The sequence below is a fragment of the Lepus europaeus genome, chromosome 3 (genome assembly GCF_033115175.1).
Source record: "Lepus europaeus isolate LE1 chromosome 3, mLepTim1.pri, whole genome shotgun sequence".
In the NCBI taxonomy this organism is placed as follows: domain Eukaryota; kingdom Metazoa; phylum Chordata; class Mammalia; order Lagomorpha; family Leporidae; genus Lepus; species Lepus europaeus.
In genome coordinates this window covers 80,210,460-80,230,891 of record NC_084829.1, presented here as the reverse complement: position 1 = coordinate 80,230,891, position 20,432 = coordinate 80,210,460, and the positions used below count along the sequence as shown (strand labels likewise).

The 20,432-nt window shown below is 37.6% G+C and overlaps 1 protein-coding gene across 8 annotated transcripts in view; it reads right to left on the bottom strand.

Moving 5' to 3' along the window:
- Positions 1-20,432, bottom strand: part of DOP1A (DOP1 leucine zipper like protein A) — a 117,048-nt gene that overhangs the window by 94,988 nt on the left and 1,628 nt on the right. For all 8 annotated transcript variants that reach the window (XR_009865501.1, XR_009865503.1, XR_009865502.1 and 5 more), the window contains exon 2: positions 912-1,102. Coding sequence is in view for 5 of the 8 variants with exons in the window: in XM_062186417.1 (XP_062042401.1) it covers positions 912-1,049 (138 nt within the window). In the remaining 3 variants the exon portion in view is untranslated. The remainder of the gene's footprint in view (positions 1-911; positions 1,103-20,432) is intronic.

Here is a 20,432-nt window from a genome sequence, read left to right as displayed (position 1 = left end):
TGATGCTACTATAGTATCCATGGATAAATCAACCATGTCAAGAAGTTTGTGGGGCTGACACAGTGGTGCAGCAAGTTAAAGCCCTGACCTGCAGTGCCCACACGCCAATATGGGTGCTGGTTCAAGTCCTGCCTGCTCCACTTCCAATCCAGCTCTCTGCTAATGTGCCTGAGAAAGCAGCAGAGGTTGGCCCAAGTCCTTGGGCCTCTGCACCCACTTGGGAGACCAGGGAGAAGCTCCGGGCTCCAGCCATTATGGCCATTTGGAGAGTGAACGAGTGTATAGAAGACCTCTCTCTGTCTCTACTTCTCCCTGTTAATTCTTTCAAATAAATAAAACAAATTTTTTTTAAAAAAGAAGTCTGCAATTATAGGGAAATAATAAAAAATACTTTTTATTCAAGGCTTAAAAAAAACAAGGATCACTCAAAGCCAAGCTCCAAGTCATTTAAATGACTGCTTACACTCATATACAGAGCTGCCTTTGTACAACGCATTGAATTAGAAAAGCTTTCCTGGAAATAGGATGTTCCCTTTCTGCTACATACCCTTTGGAAAAGACACAGCAGTTAACTGCTGTCCAGTTGCAGTGTTTTTTGATGCCAGGAACTCCAGAACAGTAACTGATGCTTAATTATAGAAACTTACTAGTCTGAGAGTTAGCATATTTGGTTCCTAATATCCTGTTTTTATATTTAAGGATTACATTTTTCATATATTTTTTCTTTACAACTTCTAAAACCACAACATGCCTTACTAGGTAGGTATACAATTCATGAGTTCAAACTGTACCACCAAAAATAATCTATGGTTTAATTATACTCTTAAACTCTTTACAAGGTTTAGAGAAACACATTAAACAAAAAGACAGATTTCTGATTTTTCTTGTTTTATTAAATAAGACAAACATACCTTGTTAAGTTTTCCAAGTGCTGATATCAAATCTGCCCATTCACTAGAGTATTCAAAATTCTTTAGTGCTTTGTCAATTGCAGCTACATAGTTCCTGTATTTGGAGTCACTCAATAGTTCCAGCTCTTCTGTGTTCATCCTCCCACAGGGTCCCACTAGAGACCAGTTCCAAAATCCTGCAAAATCATTACCTACAAAAGAGTTTGTAGGAAGAACCAGATTACAAAGTAAAATATTGAAATGGATTCATATGATCTTGCTACAAATGTAACAGCTACCTTTAAAATGTTTCTTAAATTAGAAAGGGTCAAAATTCTGGTTAGCTAGTATATAGGTCACATATTCAAGGATAGCCTCCAAGATAACTACTTATGAGTTTCTTCTTAGAAACTGGAAAAAGAGCAGTGGGAATTTAGAAATACAAAAGAGTAGGACAATTTTCTCATACTTATTTCACTTTAGAAATCATATTATAAAAATCATGTTATTTCGCCAGCGCCGCGGCTCTCTAGGCTAATCCTCACTAGGCTAATCCTCCGCCTTTTGCCGTTGGTTCACCCTCCAATGGCCACCGCGGCCGGCGCACGGCGCTGATCAGATGGCAGGAGCCAGGTGCTTCTCCTGGTCTCCCATGGGGTGCAGGGCCCAAGCACTTGGGCCATCCTCCACTGCACTCCCTGGCCACAGCAGAGAGCTGGCCTGGAAGAGGGGCAGCCGGGACAGAACCGGTGCCCCGACCGGGACTAGAACCCGGTGTGCCTGCGCCACAAGGCGGAGGATTAGCCTAGTAAGCTGCGGCGCTGGCCAAAATCATGTTATTTCTGTCATATTTGTTGATACAACATTTTTGATTCACATATTCCTCCCTCTACCTTTCTACTGAACCTAATATATGGCAAGACTGGTTAGATCAGAAATACCAATGACATGGGACTTAAAAAAAGGAAAGAGAAATTATTTCAAAGATCATTTCCTTTTATTCAGTAGTAAGTGGGCACCCAATATAAAAATATCAGCCACTTGCAATTAGATTTTTTTTTCATTTTTTGTAATTAGAGTTTAAAATAAAACAAAAATATGTGGTGGTTTAAAATATGTCTAGACATGAGTCAATGTGTAATGGCCAGCAAGTCATTAAAGTACTTCAGCTTCCTCCTCGCTCTCTTATACGATTTCTGGGGCAAACTGCTATACCTGGGGGACACTTTAAGGAGCCCTTTCTAGAGGTTCCTGTGCTGAGGAAATGTAGCTTTCTGTCATAGTCATATGATTGAGCTACCTTAGAAGCAGATCCTTCATCACTAGCCATATCTTGGTTTGCCTGTTGCCTAAGCCGATACCTTACCTAATTTCATTTTTTTTTTTTTTTTGGACAGGCAGAGTGGACAGTAGAGGGAGACAGAGAGAAAGGTCTTCCTTTTTGCCGTTGGTTCATCCTCCAGTGGCCGCCGCGGTAGGCGCGCTGAGGCCGGCGCACCGCGCTGATCCGATGGCAGGAGCCAGGTGCTTCTCCTGGTCTCCCATGGGGTGCAGGGCCCAAGCACTTGGGCCATCCTCCACTGCACGCCCTGGCCACAGCAGAGAGCTGGCCTGGAAGAGGGGCAACCGGGACAGGATCAGTGCCCCGACCGGGACTAGAACCTGCTGTGCCGGCGCCGCAAGGCGGAGGATTAGCCTACTGTGCCGCGGTGCCGGCCCCTAATTTCATTTTTTTAATGTAAAGAGTTTATTGGGGGAAATTTGACAGACTTGAGAGAAGGGGCAAAGAAGGATAAGAGGGAGAAGGAGAGGGTAAGAAAGAGATCCAGAGACAGAGAGATAGAGATCAGAAGACGGAGAGAAAGCCACGTGTTCAGGAATAGGTTCTTTTAACACTTTGTGGGGGGGTGGGGTGGAGGAGGGTGGGGGGGTTGTAGAGAAGTAGGAGCAGAGAATCCTATTAGGTGGTGTTTGACACTGGTGGTTGGGCCAAGCGGTCACCTGGCTTCCAGCAATGGCGGCAGGGGCTACAGCCTAGGATGGTGTTGGGGTGTAGATTGCGCCATAGGTAAGACTGCATCATTTTATTAACATTCCCCCCTTTTGTTTTTTATAAAGCATGACTTAACTAATTTCATTAAGGGTCCCAAGACAGAATATCGTAGTTCAGTCTCTCAAATTCATGCCCTAGAGTTTCTGGTTTAGGTCACTGAGTCCATGGGTAATTGGTATACAGCAATAAACAAGTAACAGAGAATAGTAAAAAGGGATTTTAATAGGCACTCAACTGAAAATACAATGTGGGACAGAGGCATTTGGTACAGTGGCAAGTCACCACGTAAGGACACCTGCATCCCAAATCAGATGGAGTATCTGGTTCAAGTCCCAGCTCTTCTACTTTGCAGCCAGCTTCCTGCTAATGCACATCTTGGAGGCAGCATAATGGCTCAAGTACTGGAGTCTCTGCCAACAACATGGGAGGCCCAGATGGAGTTCTGGACTCCCGGTTTTGGCCTTGCTAAGCCCTGCCTGTTGCAGGCATTTAGGGAGGATAGAAGATCTTTCTTTCTGTATCTTTGTGTCTCTGCCTTTTATATAAAATGAAAATAAACAAAACTTAAAAAAAAAAAAAAAGAACGTGGCTTCTCCACTTGACTTCTCACTAACTACACTAGAACTGGGTTTATGAATCTGCTAAAAGGCCTAAGGAAATATCTCAGGGGATACCTATACAATTCAGTATAAGATCAGTCTTTTCAACAAATGGTTTGGGATAGCTGAATATCCACATAATAAAATAAATGAAATAGACTCCCCTTCCTTACATCTATACAATACTTAGCTAAAAATGGATCACAGCTATAAACCTCAGAGCTAGAACTATAAAACACTTAGAAGAACAATGAATAAATCTACAAGACCTTTAGGCTATCTTTTTAGAAGTAACACTAAAAACAAAGACAAAAGTAGATGTCATCAAAACAAACTTCTGTGCCTCCAAAAATACCATCAAGAAAGTAAAAAGATAGTTAACAGAATGGGAGAAAACACATTTTACATATATCTGATACAACAGTTTAACTAGATTAAGTCATTAAGAGGACAATTTTTTATATAGGAAAAAGGGGGGATGACGTTGTAGTACAGTGGGTTAAGCTGCCACCCAGAGAAAAAAAGGGAAACATTTCTCTTTCCCCATCTTCCCCCTACAATGGTGCCCAGCAATCAGCTGAAGGAGGGTGGGCACCATTTTGGACATAAGTAGGTAGGCATTTCAGCAGTTCTTGTGCACGCACCCAGCAACTAGCAGAGATAGACGCTAGCAGAGGCAACCACAGCACCTTGGCTGTATGCACTCTACAACAGGTGGGGAGAAAGAGCCATTCTGATATCATTACCAGCTGCAGAGACTCTCGTACATGCCCAGCAACCAGCGGGCAGAAGGCAAGCTGTCAGCTATTGTGCACACTTGTGAACCAGCAATTTTACCAGAGGGAAATAGCTGCATTCCCCATTGATTTTGAGTTTGGCTGGAAGGACTGAGAGGGGGCAAGGCACCCACATACAATTCTGAGGTGTTCCCAGCCTCTCAACATATCATAGCTTCCAGGGTTCAAACCACCTACGTGAAGCACCCACAGGCAGCAACCTCTCAGCATGTCTCAGCCTCTTGGTTGATGGCAAAGGCAAGAAGCAGGGTGGAGTGAATCCTCTGCACCCCATGACTGTGGGAGTCCTGTGTGCTGAGACTGTGGGAACTCTGACTACATGAGAAGGTATAGGGTGTAGCCAGGTCTCTGGGCAATCCTGTGTGCAGCTCCACACACTCAGAGTTCCCTGAATGACTAGAGTGGATCATTATGGGAATCTGGGCTCACACTGAAATTGCACAGATCCTTTGTGCAGTTCATGCGGAAGCATGGATGAGTACTGCACACACTGAGGATTATCTTCCAGGTACAGATCACCTTGGGAGACAGGAGGTGAGGCTGTGATTATGCCAATAGGTGACCATACCCTTCTTATTGCTAACAAGAGATCTACCAAGCACAACTTGGGTGTTACCCTGGATACCACCCCAACATATAGCACTGAACAGAGCTCTCTGGCAACATCCAACATACACTACTGGGTAATAAGCGAAAGTGCAGAAACTCCACCAAATCTCAAAGGCATAGTTCAAAGATAGAAGCCATCAGAGGGGACCGGTGCTCTGACACAGCAGGTTAATCCTCGGCCTGTGGCATCAGCATCCCACTTGGGCACTGGTTCTAGTCCCAGCTGCTCCTCTTCTGATCTAGCTCTCTGCTATGGCCTGGGAATGCAGTAGAAGACGGCCCAGACGCTTGGGCCCCTGTACCTGCATGGGAGACTGGGAAGAAGCTCCTGGCTTCAGATCCGTGCAGCTCTGGCCATTGCAGCCAATTGGTGAGTGAACCAGCGGATTGAAGAATTTTCTGTCTCTCCCTCTGTCTTTAACTCTCAACTAAATAAAATCTTAAAAAAAAAAAAAAGCCATCAGAGGAAAAAACCAACAAGTACCTACACAGACGCCTAAAAATAAATGTAGATTCAAGAAAAAAGATTAAGGAAGACAACCTGACCAACCCAAAAGAACACAACACACTTCAATATTAGAATGTGAAGATGAAGCGATTGATGAAATGCCTGAAATGGGATTCAAAAAATTAATAAGATTACTCAGAAGTAATGAGAAGCAGGTCCACAAATTAAAGAAATCCATACCCAACATGAATAAAAATTCTTCCAATGAAATTTTACAAATAAAGAATTAGGTCAAATAAAAAATACAATGGAAAGCCTTGAGAACAGATTTGGTGAAGCAGAACAAAGAACATATGAGCTACAAGACAAATCTTTGGAAATTTTTCAGGCAAACCAAAAAAAAATTAGAAAAATTAAAAACAGTGCTGGAGATTTATGGGATACTGTCAACGACCCAACATATGGGTCTTAGGAGTTCCTGAAGCTCTGAAAAAGACAGACGGCTTATTTAGTGAAATAACTACAGAAAACTTTCTTAATTGAGAAAAAGGGATGTCCAAGTACAGGAAGTATATAGAACACCTAATAGACATGAACAGAAAAGATCTTCACTATGACATATTGTAGTCAAACTTTCAACAATAAAACAAAAAGAAACATTCTAACGTATGCTCAAGAAACAAAACATTACTTTCAGAGGATCTCCAATTAGAACAGACTTATCAGAAACTCTACAGGCCAGGAGAGAATGGAAAGACATAGTCCCAGTCTTAAGAAAAAAAAAAAAAAAAAACAAAAAACTGTCAATCCAGAATATTGTAACATGCAAAGCTTTCATTTATGAAAGGCAAAATGAAGGCCTTCAATAAGAAACAAAAATTGAAAGAATTTGTTACCGCCTATCCAACCTTACAAAAGATGCCCAAGGATATGCTACTCACAGGATATGTTTACACGGTATGCTTTTAGTGGGTAAAACCACTGATTGCACTGTCAACATTCCATATGGGCATCTGTTCAAGTCCCGGCTGCTCTACTTCTGATCCAGCTCTCTGCAATGGCTAGGGAAAGCAGTGGAAGTTGACCCAAGTCCTTGGGTCCTGCACCCACATGGGAGATCCAGGGGAAGCTCCTGGCTCCTGGCTTTGGATTGGTGCAGCTCCAGCCATTGCAGCCAACTGGGGAGTGAACCAGCAGATGGAAGACCTCTCTCACTGCTTCAACCTGTCTGTAACTCTGCCTTTCAAATAAAATAAATAAAACTTTAAAAAATATACAAGGGAAATCCAAAGTAAACAATAGGAATATTTATGGAAAAATTGCTGGGCCAAGTAGTTACATACCAATAGTAACCTTGATTTTAAATGGTCTCAACTCTCCAGTTAAAAGATACAGACTGGCTGAATGGATTAAACCACAAAACTGATCAATTTGGTGCCTACAAGAAACACACTTCACCAACAAAGATAAATGCAGACTGAAAGTGAGAGGAAGATAAATGCAGACTGAAAGTGAGAGGATGGAAAAAGATATTCCATACTAATGAAAAGCAAAAAAAAAAAAAAAAAAAAAAAAAAAAAAAGGCAGGTGTAGGCATCCTAATACAAGACAAAATAGACTTTTACACAAAACTGTTAAAGACAAACAAAGGCACTGTGTAATGATAAAGGGGTCAATTCAACAGGAAGATGTGACTATAACAAATGTATATGCACCCAATTCCAGGATGCCTGGCTATTTAAAAGAAAAGTTAGTCTAAAGGGAGACATCAACTCCAATACAAAAGTAATGAGGGACTTTAACACCCTACTTTCATCAATGGACTCATCAATTACACAGAAAACCAACAAAGAAATAATAGAGCTAATTGATATGATGGACCAAAAGGACCTAACTGATATCTACAGAACTTTTCATCCCACAGTTGCAGAATAGTCATTCTCATCACTGCCTGGAACTTTCTCTAGGATACACCACACACTGGACCATAAAGCAAGTCTCAGCAAAAGAAAAAAAATGGAGATCCATGAATCTTCTCTGACCACAATGGAATGAAACTGGAGATTAACAACTCAAGAATCTCTAAAACATTTGCAAACACATGGAGACTGAACAACATGCTCCTGAATGAACAGTCACAAAAGAAATCATAAAAATTTCTGGAAACAAAAGAATACAACACATCAAAACTTATGGGATACAGCAAAAGCAATGTTAAGAGGAAAGTTTATAGCAATTGGTGCCTACATCAAGAAATTTGAAAGGCACCAAATAAAACTTTCTAATGCACCTCAAGGACCTAGAAAAACAATGGCAAACCAAACCCAAAGCTAGTAGGAGAAAAGAAATAATTAAAATTAAAGAAATAAACAAAACTGAAACAAAAAAAAATACAAAACATCAGGGAAACAAAGAGCTGGGTTCAAAAAAAATTGACACACCATTGGCCCAACTAACAACTTCAACAACAAAACAGGAAGAAGACCCAAATCAGTAAATCAAAGATGAAAAGGATATAAAGGGGGCCAGAGCTGTGGCACAGTGGGTTAAAGTGGCCTGAAGCACCAGCATCCCATGTGGTGCTGGTTCTAGTCCTGGCTGCTCCTCTTCCAATCCAGCTCTCTGCTATGGCCTGAGAAAGCAGAAGATGAACTAAATCCTTGGGCTCCTTCACCCACTCGGGAGACCCTGGAAGAAGCTCCTGGCTCCTGGCTTCAGATTGGCGCAGTTCCGGCCACTGCAGCCATATGGGGAGTAAACTAGCAGATGGAAGACCTCTCTCTGTCTCTACCTCTCTTTGTAACTCTTTCAAATAAATAAAATAAATCTTTAAAAAAAAGGTTACATAATAAAAGATACCACAAAAATAATCACCAAGAATTACTACAAAAAGTTGTTTGTCAATAAATTGGGACACTTAGAAAAAAATGCAGATTCCAGGATACGTACAACCTACAAAATTGAGCCATGAAGCCACAAAACCTAAACAGACTAATAATCAAGATGAAAACCAAACTAATAACTCTGATGAACACAGATGCAAAAATCCTCAACAAAAAAAATCTATCTAACAAGATATCAGAAAGATCATTCACCTGGACCAAATGGGATTTATCCCTGGGTATGTAAGGATGGTACAATATTTGCAAATCAATCAGTGTGATACATCACATTAACAAATTGAAGAAAAAAATATAGTTATCTCAATAGAAGAGAAAATTTTATTTGATAAAATATAACATCCTTTCATGATAAAAACCTTAAGCAAACTGGGTATAGAGGGAAAACACCTCATCACAATCAAAGCAATTTATGAAAAACCCACAGCCAACATCCTATTGAATGGGGAAAAGTTGGAAGCACTTCCACTAAAATCTGGAACCAGACAAGGATGCCCACTCTCATCATTACTATTCAATTTAGTCCTGGAAGTTTTAGCCAGAGCCATTAGGCAAGAAAAAGAAATCAAAGGGATACCAATTGGAAAGAAGGAAGTCAAACTATCCTGATTTGCAGATAACAAGATTCTATACATACAGCATCCAAGACTCCACTAAGATACTATTGGAATTCATAGACAAGTTTGGTAAAACGGCAGGATATAAGATCAACACATAAAAATCCATAGCCTTTGTATACACAGACAATGCCATGGCTAAGAAAGAATTTCTAACATTAACCCCATTCACAATAGGTCCAAAAAATTCAGTAACTTGGAATAAATTTAACTTACGAAGACAAAAATCTCTATGATGAAAATCAAAAACATTAAAGAAACAGAGGATAGAAAAAATGAAAAAAATCTTCCATGTTCATAGAATGGAAGAATCAATATAATCAAAATGTCCATACTATCAAAAGAAATTTACAGATTCAATGCAATTCCAATCAAAATACCAAGGACATTCGTCTCAGATGTAGAAAAAATGATACTGAAATTCATATGGAAACAAAGGGACCCTGATTATTTAAAGCCATCTTATACAGCAAAAACAAAGCCACAGGCATAAAAAATCCAAGACATAATTCAAGACATAATACAGGGCAGTTACAATCAAAACAGCCTGATACTAGCAAAAAAACAAATGGGTAGACAAATGGAACAATAGAAACTCCAGAAATCAACCCGCATGTCTGCATCCAACTTATCTTTGACAAAGGAGCTAAAATCAATCCCTGGAGCAAGGACAGTCTCTTCAACAAACAGTGCTGGGAAAACTAGATCTCTGCGTGCAGAATCATGAAACAAGAACTCTATCCTACACCTTATACAAAAATCCACTCAAAAATGGATCAAAGTCCCAAATCTATGAACTGATTTAAATTATTAGGGAACATTGGGGAAACCCTGCAAGACATTGGTATAGGCAAAGACTTCTTGGAAAAGACCCCAGAAGTACAATCAAAGTCAAAACTGACAAACAAGATTACGTTAAATTGAGAGACTTCTATGCACTGCAAAAAGAAACAGTCAGCAAAGTGAAGAGACAACTGACAGAATGGGAGAAATTATTTGTAAACTATGCAACTGATAAAGGATTAATAACCAGAATAAACAGATTAAGAAACTCAACAACAACAAAACAAACAACATAGTTAAGAAATGGACTAAGGACTTAACAGGCATTTTTCAAAAGAGGAAATCCAAATAGCCAACAGACACATGAAAAAAATGCTCAGGATCACTAGCCTTCAGGGAAATCCAAATTAAAACCACAGTGAATTTTCACCTCACCCCAGTTAGAATGGCTCTCATACAGAAATCAACAAATACTGGTGAGGATGTGGGGATAAACATACCCTAATCCACTGTTGGTGGGAATATAAACAGTCACTGTGGAAGACAGTATGGAGATTCCTCAGGACTCTGAATATAGATGGACCATATGACCTAGCAATTCCACTCTTGGGAATTTACCAAAAAGAAATGGAATCAGCATATGAATGAGTTATCTGTACTCCCATGTTTATTGCAGCTAAATTCACAATAGTTAAAACATGGAATCAACCCAGATGTCTGTAACCCAGATACCTGTCAATTGAAGACAGGATAAAGAAATAATGGTATATGTACAGATTTTTTTTTACACACCAGTACAAAAAAAAAAATTTTGTTGTCTGCAACAAAGTAGATGCAATTAGAAAACATTATACTTAGTGAAATAAGCCAGTCCCAGAAGGACAAATACCATATGATATCCCTGATCTGTGGTAAATAATAGAGTATCTAAAAGGAAATTATAGAAATGAAATTAACATTCTGAGATGCATTGATTTGAACAGCCCTTGTCTTTACTGTTGAGGGACAGTTTTTGTTTTTCATACTATTTGTTGAACTTTTTACTTAGTGTAGGATTAATCTTATGTGTATAAAGTTAACTGAAAATAGATCTTTGTAAACAATAAGAATGGGAATAGAAGAGGGAGGAGGAGGAAGGGTGGGAGTGCGGACAGCAGGGAGGGTAAGGTGAGAAGTATCACTATGTTCCTAAAATTATATATTTGAAATGCATGAAGTTTGTATACCTTAAATAAAAGGTTTTTAGGTTAAAAAATAATTTTTCAGAAAATATCTTTCTTAAAATAAATATGCTTATTTGTAGATAGTATTCTTCTTCAATTGCCAGTGACAAATTAGCAATGTTACTTCAAAATGTTCATGGAAAAATGGAAGAAGATAAACATTTTATTGCAAAAAGTTTTGAATTACATGCATAATTGATCATTACATGCATTTCCATGAATGTCATGAAGACTTCTGGTATGTATACATTTAAAAACTTTTTGCACCAAAATAAATTTACCTAATTTCATTTTCCATGAAATCTTGATGTTCCCTTGTAATTATTTGCTTGCAGTTTTAAAGAAATATTCTAAAACACATTACTAGAAATAAAATGAAATCCCTAATAATCTTTATAGTAAAATTATATCTGTTACAGTAAGTCACATTATTTTAAAGCATAAAATTTAGCCAATATTTTAAAAAATTAATCTTAACATTCTCAGTTTTAAAATAAATAGGATACTATTCAATGTATTTTTTAATCTTCTTAAAGGTTTATTTATTTATCTGAAAGTCAGTTACACAGAGAGGAGAGAGAGAGAGAGAGAGAGATAAGTCTTCCATCCACTGATACACTCCCGAATTGGCCCCAACTGCCAGAGCTGGGCTGATCTGAAGCCAGGAGCCAGGAGCCTCTTCTGGGTCTCCCACGCGGGTGCAGGGGCCCAAGGAGTTGGGCCATCTTCTACTGCTTTCCCAGGCTATTGCAGAGAGCTGGATAGGAAGTGGAGCAGCCAGGTCTCGAACTGGTGTCTATATGGGATGCTGGCATTTCAGGCCAGGGCGTTAACCCGCTGAGCCACAATGCCGGCTCCTATACTATTGAATTTAAAAACAAAGACTGGTTTTTCCCATAAATGAACACTGAAATACTGTATTGTGTATACCAGCTATTTGTGTGTACTTCCCGGTGTCTTCAAATTCAGTGGAATATTTGTAAACAAACTTCAAGGAAGGTGCTAGTTACTTAACTGATTAATTTTACATAAAGAAATTTAAAAAGAAAAATTCCCACTGGACGTAAACTATGCACATTAGTTAACTCAAAGTTATGAAAGAATGGTGACAGAAAGCACCTTACACAAGGCTAACTCTATAGATGGACAAAGAAACCAGAATGAATTTTGAGACTATCAAGGTACTTTACATTGAAAAACAGGCTATTACCTATAGCAGACCTGCCTCTGCTTCTCCAGCTCTTTAATGTTTACCTTAAACTTAAATAATGAGAGGGAATGAAAACAGAACAATATTAACACCCATCATGACAGAGCAAACAAACCTTGCTGAAGTGTTACTCTTCGAGAGAAATAGATCTTCTGATAGATTCTGAAGTACCTAATAAAGTTATAACCACAATAAGGTTTTGCTTGATTGTTGAGCAATCTTTATTCAGAGTCCATATGGTCACTCTCCAAAACACTGATAAGCCATGAACTGTTACTATTATACCTCAACTTTCTACTTGTTTCATAGTCCCTTGGTTTTCCAAAGTTTCTTTAAAGCTCCATATAAGAAATATATCTGTCAAGCACTATTATTGTTCTCTGAATTTGCATTTTTCACTTCATTATTGTCAAGAACATCATTGCTATCAGTCTTGTGTAATTGAGAAGATTTACTTTGGGAATAATTTAGATAGCACACAAATGTATGGATCTTTCAGAATGGTCTTTTCTCTATGGCTCCTGAAAGTTTTATACCTAGACTATCACAGTAGACTTGTATTTCCACTGTCATCACCTTTTCTAAACAATTTGACACAATAAAATCTGAGCATATTATTCCTTGCTAGATGCTCAGAGGAGCGTATATAATACATGAAAAGCACCTTAGCTCAGTGTTTACTTAGCACATAATAAGCGCTCTTATCTATGCTGTAATTGTGACATTCAATTATTTACAAATGAAATCCATTTTCTTATTTATATGATTAAACCCTTTTTTTATGAACTGGGCCTATTCAATTTTTCATTTACATTTCTGTCTCAGCTATGCAAAATCTAGGCAACTACCCATTATTCAGACTTCCTCCCGCCCACCTCAGTACCCTTACATATACTATTCCTTTCCTGGAAATGGCCTCTGCTCTTTGTTTTTACATATAAGATGTTTATTAAATTATACTAAAAAAAAAAGCAAAAATGAAAAGATAAACAAAAAAGATAAAATAAAATACTATGCCTCTACATGATACCTTGTGACTCAATCAGTGACTTTATTTTTTAATAGGTACCTTCTTCAGTCTCTAGAAACATGTCATATTACAGTTAAGAATTTAAAAATGCACCTATGCTTCATGTTTCCAATAGTCATTTTCTTAGTTGTAAATAACATAAAATTTATAATCTGATTCACTGAGTAAATGGTTCAGTAATATTCAATCTATTCACAATGTTGTGCAACCAACCTCCAAAACTTTTTCACTTGTAAAACTGAAACTCTTACCCATTAAACAATTCTCCATTGTCCCTTCTCCCAATTCCTGACAACAATCATTCCTTCTACTTCTTTGAATCTGACTACTTTAGATATCTCATGTAAGTGAAATCATATAGCATTTATCTTTTTGTTATTACTGGTATATTAGAATAATGTCCTCAATATTCACTACGTTGCATCATGTGTCATAGTTCCCTTTTTTTTGAGGTTGAGTAATATTTAATTCTATGTATGCTGTGCACAGATTGCTTCTACCTCTTAATTACCATGAATACGCTATGAATATTAAGTGTGCACTTATCTTTTTGAGATCCTGCCTTCTATTATTTTGGATACAAATATCCAAGATATTCCTAGCTCATAGGGTAATTTTAATTTTTTTGAGGAACCATCATTACTTTTTTGTAAGGAGTACACCCTTTAACATTCCTACCAACAGTGCACAGGGTTCTCATTTCTCCAGATCCTTGAAAACACTTGCTATTTTGTTGTCCTTTGATAGTAGGCATCCTAATGGGCATGAAGTGGGATCTCACAATGGCCTTGATTTGAATTTCTCTAATGATTTGTGATCTTGAGCATTCTTTCAAGATTGTTGGGCATTCATATATCATCTCTGGAGAAATGGCTCATCAAGGCCTCAGACCATTTTTTCATTTGGGGTTATTCTGCTGTTGGGGTATAGTTCTTTATACATTCTTAGCAAATATACATTTTTAGCAAATATATTATTGTATTTTCTCCCATTTTATATGTTGCCTTTTCATTATGTTGACTGCATCCTTTGATGCACAGAAAGTTTGAGACAGTACTATATGTATGTATATATATATATTTGCTTTCATTGCCTGTGCTTTGACTATCATATCCAAGAAATTACTGTCAAACTCAATGTCATGAAGCTTTTTTCTTCTAGGTATTTTATAGTTTTAGGTTTAACATTTAGGTTATTAATTCACTCGAGTTAATTTTTACACACAATATAAGGTAAGGCCTGATTTCATTATTTTGCATGTGGATATCCAGTTTTCCAAACCCACTGAAGAGTCTGCCCTTCCTGATTGGGTGGTCTTGGCACCCTTACTGAAGACCATTTTGCCATGTACTCTAAGGTTTATTTAGGTGTCCTCTATTCCACTGATATTCCTGTTGGTCTTTATGCCAGTCTCACATTGTTTTGATTACTGTAGGTTTGTAATATGTTTTAAATTTTTGAATGATGATCTTTTATTTCTTCTGTTTGAAACACTGAATCTCCACTTGATCTGGCTAATACCTACTCATCCTTCAGATTTCAAATTTTATCTCCTTCTGAAAAGTCTTCTCTGACCATTCTACTATGTCTCCAGTACTCAAACACACATGTACCTTCTCCTGGTGAACTCCCATGATCTACCATACTTCCTCTACCATAGAACTTAACTTGCTTTCTTGTAACTGAACTGTGACTCCCAAAGGTGGTAAACCCTATGATAGAGAAGCCTCACCATAGCTCTTACATTTTTCAGCTCCTAGCGAAATACTTGACCAACAGGTAATAATCAATAAATATTATGAAAAAGAAATAGGGCCGGTGCCATGGCTCAACAGGCTAATCCTCCGCCTTGCGGCGCCAGCACACCGGGTTCTAGTCCTGGTCAGGGCGCCGGATTCTGTCCCGGTTGCCCCTCTTCCAGGCCAGCTCTCTGCTGTGGCCAGGGAGTGCAGTGGAGGATGGCCCAAGTACTTGGGCCCTGCACCCCATGGGAGACCAGGAGAAGCACCTGGCTCCTGGCTTCGGATCAGCGCGGTGCGCCGGCCGCAGTGCGCTGGCCACGGCGGCCATTGGAGGGTGAACCAACGGCAAAAGGAAGACGTTTCTCTCTCTCTCTCTCTCTCTCACTATCCACTCCGCCTGTCAAAAAATAAAAAAATAAAAAAAAAAAAAGAAATAGAATGTACACAGCTGGTAAAAGGAATGTAAAGTCCATGTATTGATTTAGAAAATCCTCCCAAAAGGATTGGAACGTGGGCAGGCAGGAGGGCAGGATAGAAATGTCACTATGTTCCTAAATCTGAATACATGAAATACATGAAACTTGGATAACTTAAATAAAATTAAAAAAAAAAAATATATATATATATATAAAGAAAATCTTCCCAAGACACATAAACTTAAAAAAAAGCAAAGTGGAGAAGTGCTCATATGTGTTAACAGGTTAATATTTATATATAAAACTGAGGAAAAGGTGTCAATTTACATATGCATGATATATGTCTGAAATAATACACAAAAAAATGAAAAAAAAAGTATTACTTTCTGGGACAGGTAGTAAGTGGATGTACGACAACCAGTGAGAGAGAGCCATTTTACCGCATACCCTTGAATACTTCTAAAATTAGTAGAGAATAAACTATTCCTTATTCATGGTAATAAATATTTTTAAACAGCAAATGAATGGATGCCTCTAAAGAAGACCAAATAGCAGCTATGTAATATGTAGCACTTTGTCTCATAATAGTTAAGAAAATCAAAATGAATAGAATCTGTACTTTATTAATTAAAATCTGTATCTTAAGTGAACTCAATCATCCTCTCACTCCTCAAGAACCATGGAGAAGAGGGAATCCTTTGATAAACAGCTTGCTTTGTTTAGTACAGTAATCTTCATGTGGCATGTTAAATTAATCTTTGAATACTGTTTCCAAAACCCTAATGAACATTGCATTCATTGTATATTGAGTCAATATGCACTGCTTATTATTTAGACACATATTTAATATTGGCTTTAGAAGCTGTAGTAGCCAGCTTCCAAAATGGCCTTCATTGATCCTCACCTCCTGATATCCATGCTGTGTGTGCCCACCCCACTCACCCCATACACATGGGATTACTCTGGCTTTGTGAATAAATGGAATGCTGTGGAAGTTAAGTTAGGCCATGAAAGACATTGCAGCTTCCACTCTGATGCTGCTTAGATCACTCATTCTGGGGAAAGCTAGTTTCTGCATCCTAAGCACTCTTAGGCAGCCAGGTGGAGAGGCCCATTTAGGGAGGAACTGAAACTTCCTTCCAACAGCCCCAAACAACTGGTCAGTCATGTGAATGACCTACGTTGGAAGTGGGTTCTATAACCCCAGTCAACCCTTCAGATGACTGCTGCTTACCAGACTTCAGACTGCAACCTCACAAGTAACTCAAGCCAGAACTATATAGCCATACAACTCCCCTATCTCTTCTCACAGAAACACAGCCATTGTTTTAAATAATTACATTTTGAGATAATTTGTCATGCAGCAGTGACTGAAAGTTTATTCTCAAATAACCTTTTTCTTTAACCTCAATCCCTACAATTTACAGAACAAAATGTAAACAATACTTATTAGGTTACATAAAACATTCAGATTTGATGATTTTATGTAACTTCTATGATTTGAAGATAGTCAATAAAATGTCAGATGCCATAAAACTAATTATGTTGTTGAAATTCCTCATTCAGGCTCAAAGGTGAACAACTGGTGGTAACACCGTACTTACTATGGTAGTTATTCAAATACATCTTTCTTTCCACACACCAAAACAATTATCCTACTCTTTTCCTCAGAAAAACTTTTCTCCACTGAAAATTAAAATACAAATACATTGTAAAAACGAGACTAAGTGTGCTATGGAAAAGCCACTAGGCTAGTTGCATCAGGCTCTAGACAAGCAAAAAGGTCAGTCATTTGGGACAGTATCGGCAACATCATCACCATATTGTCTCAGGTGCCTTGTTGCCAAGGTAAATTTCGATCCTGAGAAACCAAAACTTTGCTTCCCCCAACCAGAGGGTGCCCACGTGGCCCAACAACTGTCCCCAACCACAAATGTCAACTCCACTCATAGGGAGCTTTCCCGCTCTACTCCCTCCTCCATTTCCTCATTGACTAAACTATAACTAGACCTGTTTGCTCTCTTGCATTTGGAGAGGCAGCCTGTGGGATCCTTTCTGACAATAATGCTTTGCTTTTAACCTGGCGTGTGGTGTGTTTCATGTCAGCCTCTCAGACAGCATTGGTGGTATATAAGATATTGTAGCTATCTGGAAGTTTCTTCCAAAAAAACATTCTAAGGATTTCAGGTACCTGATATTTGATAGTATTTTTTCATAAAATGTTAGCACAATCCAAAACAATCAAAAAATGTGGGGCTATTTACCCATTTCATTCGAAGAACTAAGATTACTGAGCTGATCTAGTTGTTCTGATTATTGTCTGCTCTCAGTTCTAAATGATCACAGTTTAATTGCATTGTTTCTGTATTGCTCTTTATTTGCCAGTAGAGACACCAGAAAGAAACTGGCTGTATGGGTGAAGAAGGCTGTCTTATGAAAAAGACTAGGCAATCAAAACAGATCCCTTCTTACATCAATTCCATCCCAGATCTTTAGATGAACAGCAATTTGAACTCTAGCACAGTATGTGTGTATTGATACTTATCATTACTCAGGTTAAATAGCAAAACAGTTAACATCTAATTATGGACCTGAGCTTTTTGTTTATCAAAACTATAGCAAACTTTAGACTCATTATGCAGATAAATATCTGTTAACAATCATAGCAACTTGAAACAAAGATGGATTTTACAAAACAAAAGCAGGAAATTTTGTTTTCCTGCATGTACATATAAAGTTCATTCCCAAGAGAACAGATTTTGTCATTATCTCAGAAGAAAGAGAGGCTGGAAGTGTCTTTGGCAGGATGAAAATATAACTGTATTAAACTCAACTAATAAGAAAAAGAAGTAAAAGAGATATGAGTTTATTTTATTATCTCATCTACTGTTACAAGAACCTTTGCCAGATAAACATTCTCTTAACATTTTTTTCGGCTATCAAATCAACATGTAGTCATTGGTTTGTCACATAAAAGGCTCTCAGTGTTTCAGGTTTTTTTCTTTGGATTCAAAGCTTTATCTTAATGTATTCTAATAACAATAAGAAGGTAGTGTTTCATTTATAAAAGTACCACTAAGAACATTTTTGAAAAATTGACATTCGTCTCATTCAATAATGAGACAAATTAGGTTTTTGTCTTTGAATTTCGAAAGTTTAGTGTACTTTCTAATTCATAATGAAGACTTTATTTCCAAATTCTTGTACAGATAGAAGTCTAAGACATTTTAAAGTCCAGATTAATTCAGTATCTTCCAAAATTTGGGTTATCAACCAGAGATAATGATTTTATGAGATCTCTGGATAGGGCTAAGTGACAATTTCCATTCCTCTGTCTGTATGAAGAACTAAGTCGTAGTTTGCTGTTAAGATAGTAAAACCAACAGAATTTTGGCTAATCTCCCTTTAAACAAGGAGACCCAAATCTCAGGGTTCAGGCATCAGTTTGTAGCTAAGAATTAATAACACTGTTTTGTTTTCATTATTTTTATCTACCTGTCTACCTTCAGTTTATGGCACTGCTATTTGCTTTTGATTGATGGTTATTTCAAGCTTCCTTTAAGAATGATTCTAATATTTTTGGCATAAATAGTAATAAAATAAGTATACAGGAAGCATGCAGATACAACCTAAATCTTGATGAAGATCAAAGAATGACGCAAGTTTGGAAAGCCCTACATTAATCCATTAAATAAATAAAATTCAAATAAATAATTAAGTATAAATTCCTTCTATGTTCATGCCATTTGTATAGCCATCATGAAGGACAGAGAAGCATAGTCACAAAACTGTAAAGTCAGAAGAGGAAATTAATTCAAAATGAGGTAATAAAGGACTCACAGACAAGGTGGCATATAAGGGAGGACTTGAACAATAGATATAATTTATATATGTAGAGACAGGGAGAGAATTCTAAGAGAGTAGAAGCATATTACATGCCTGCACAGTGGAAGGCCCTAATCTTCACTGTGGTGGTAGTCTGTTAAAACTCACTGAAATGTACCATAAAATGGAAACACACTATTGTATGTAAATTTTTCCTTAATAAATATGATATCGTATCTCTGACCCACCTAAAGAAAGATCATTGAGGTTTTAGGCTTAAATAGGTTGAGAAGTTAAACACAAGAAGTAAAAAAGGGAAATCATAATTGAAAGACTAGGGGAGCAAAAGTATTTAAATTCTCAGTGAAAATTATAAGCTATTAGACAAAAATATCAGCTTAATAATTCCACTTACTAGTTTTACTTCAAGGAGAGAACTTATCGAAATTAAGTCTTATTTATTAGAATTAAATGATGTGTTTCCATCTCTCCCCAGAAATAAAATTTCACATTAACAGCACTCACCCCTAACAAAGTAACAAAGATAGACAAGATATCCACACTGGTTGTATGCTAGTGAAGCCTACAAGAATTTAGCAGAGGAATTTAAAATTGCATTCAACAATTGGATCCTATTTGTAAACAATTTAGAAATAATGTCTCAGAATTTATGTTTTAACTTTGAGCTCTCTTTGAAGATCCAAGTTCTTACAGTTCTGTAGTTCTTAAATATTCAGTACATTTCAGGGGGCTCATGTTACATTTCATGGTTTCAAGGATTCATGACAAGAAGGGAAAATCCTCCTAGCAAAACTAATGCCATCAATCAACAAGTCTTTTACTGGCTGAAACTTTAAAATGCCATTCTGAATGAAATCAATAATCATCATAAAATCAAACCAAACCCAAAAGAAAAGCATCAAGAAACCAGAAAAAGGAAGTTTCTATTCTGCCATAAATGAAAACATTAAAGCTTACAGAGATCTATGTGCATACTTAATATTTCACTAAGGAAAATATACTGTTATTCCAGATCTTTGAGTTCCAGAAAGCTTAATCACGCAGCAAAAAAAAAAGCTTCGTGTAAAGATCTTACAGCCTAACGAGGACTCAACTCAAGTACAGCCAATTTTCAAATTGGTATTCCAAGTGATTATATTTAAGAGATGCTAACAGGTTGGCTATGGAAAAATGGGTTCTCTGACTGGTTTCCTAAGTTTAGGAAATGCAATAATAACCTTCCCATGTAAAGAATTAGTACATATAAGCATAGTAGTAAAAGATTTTGAA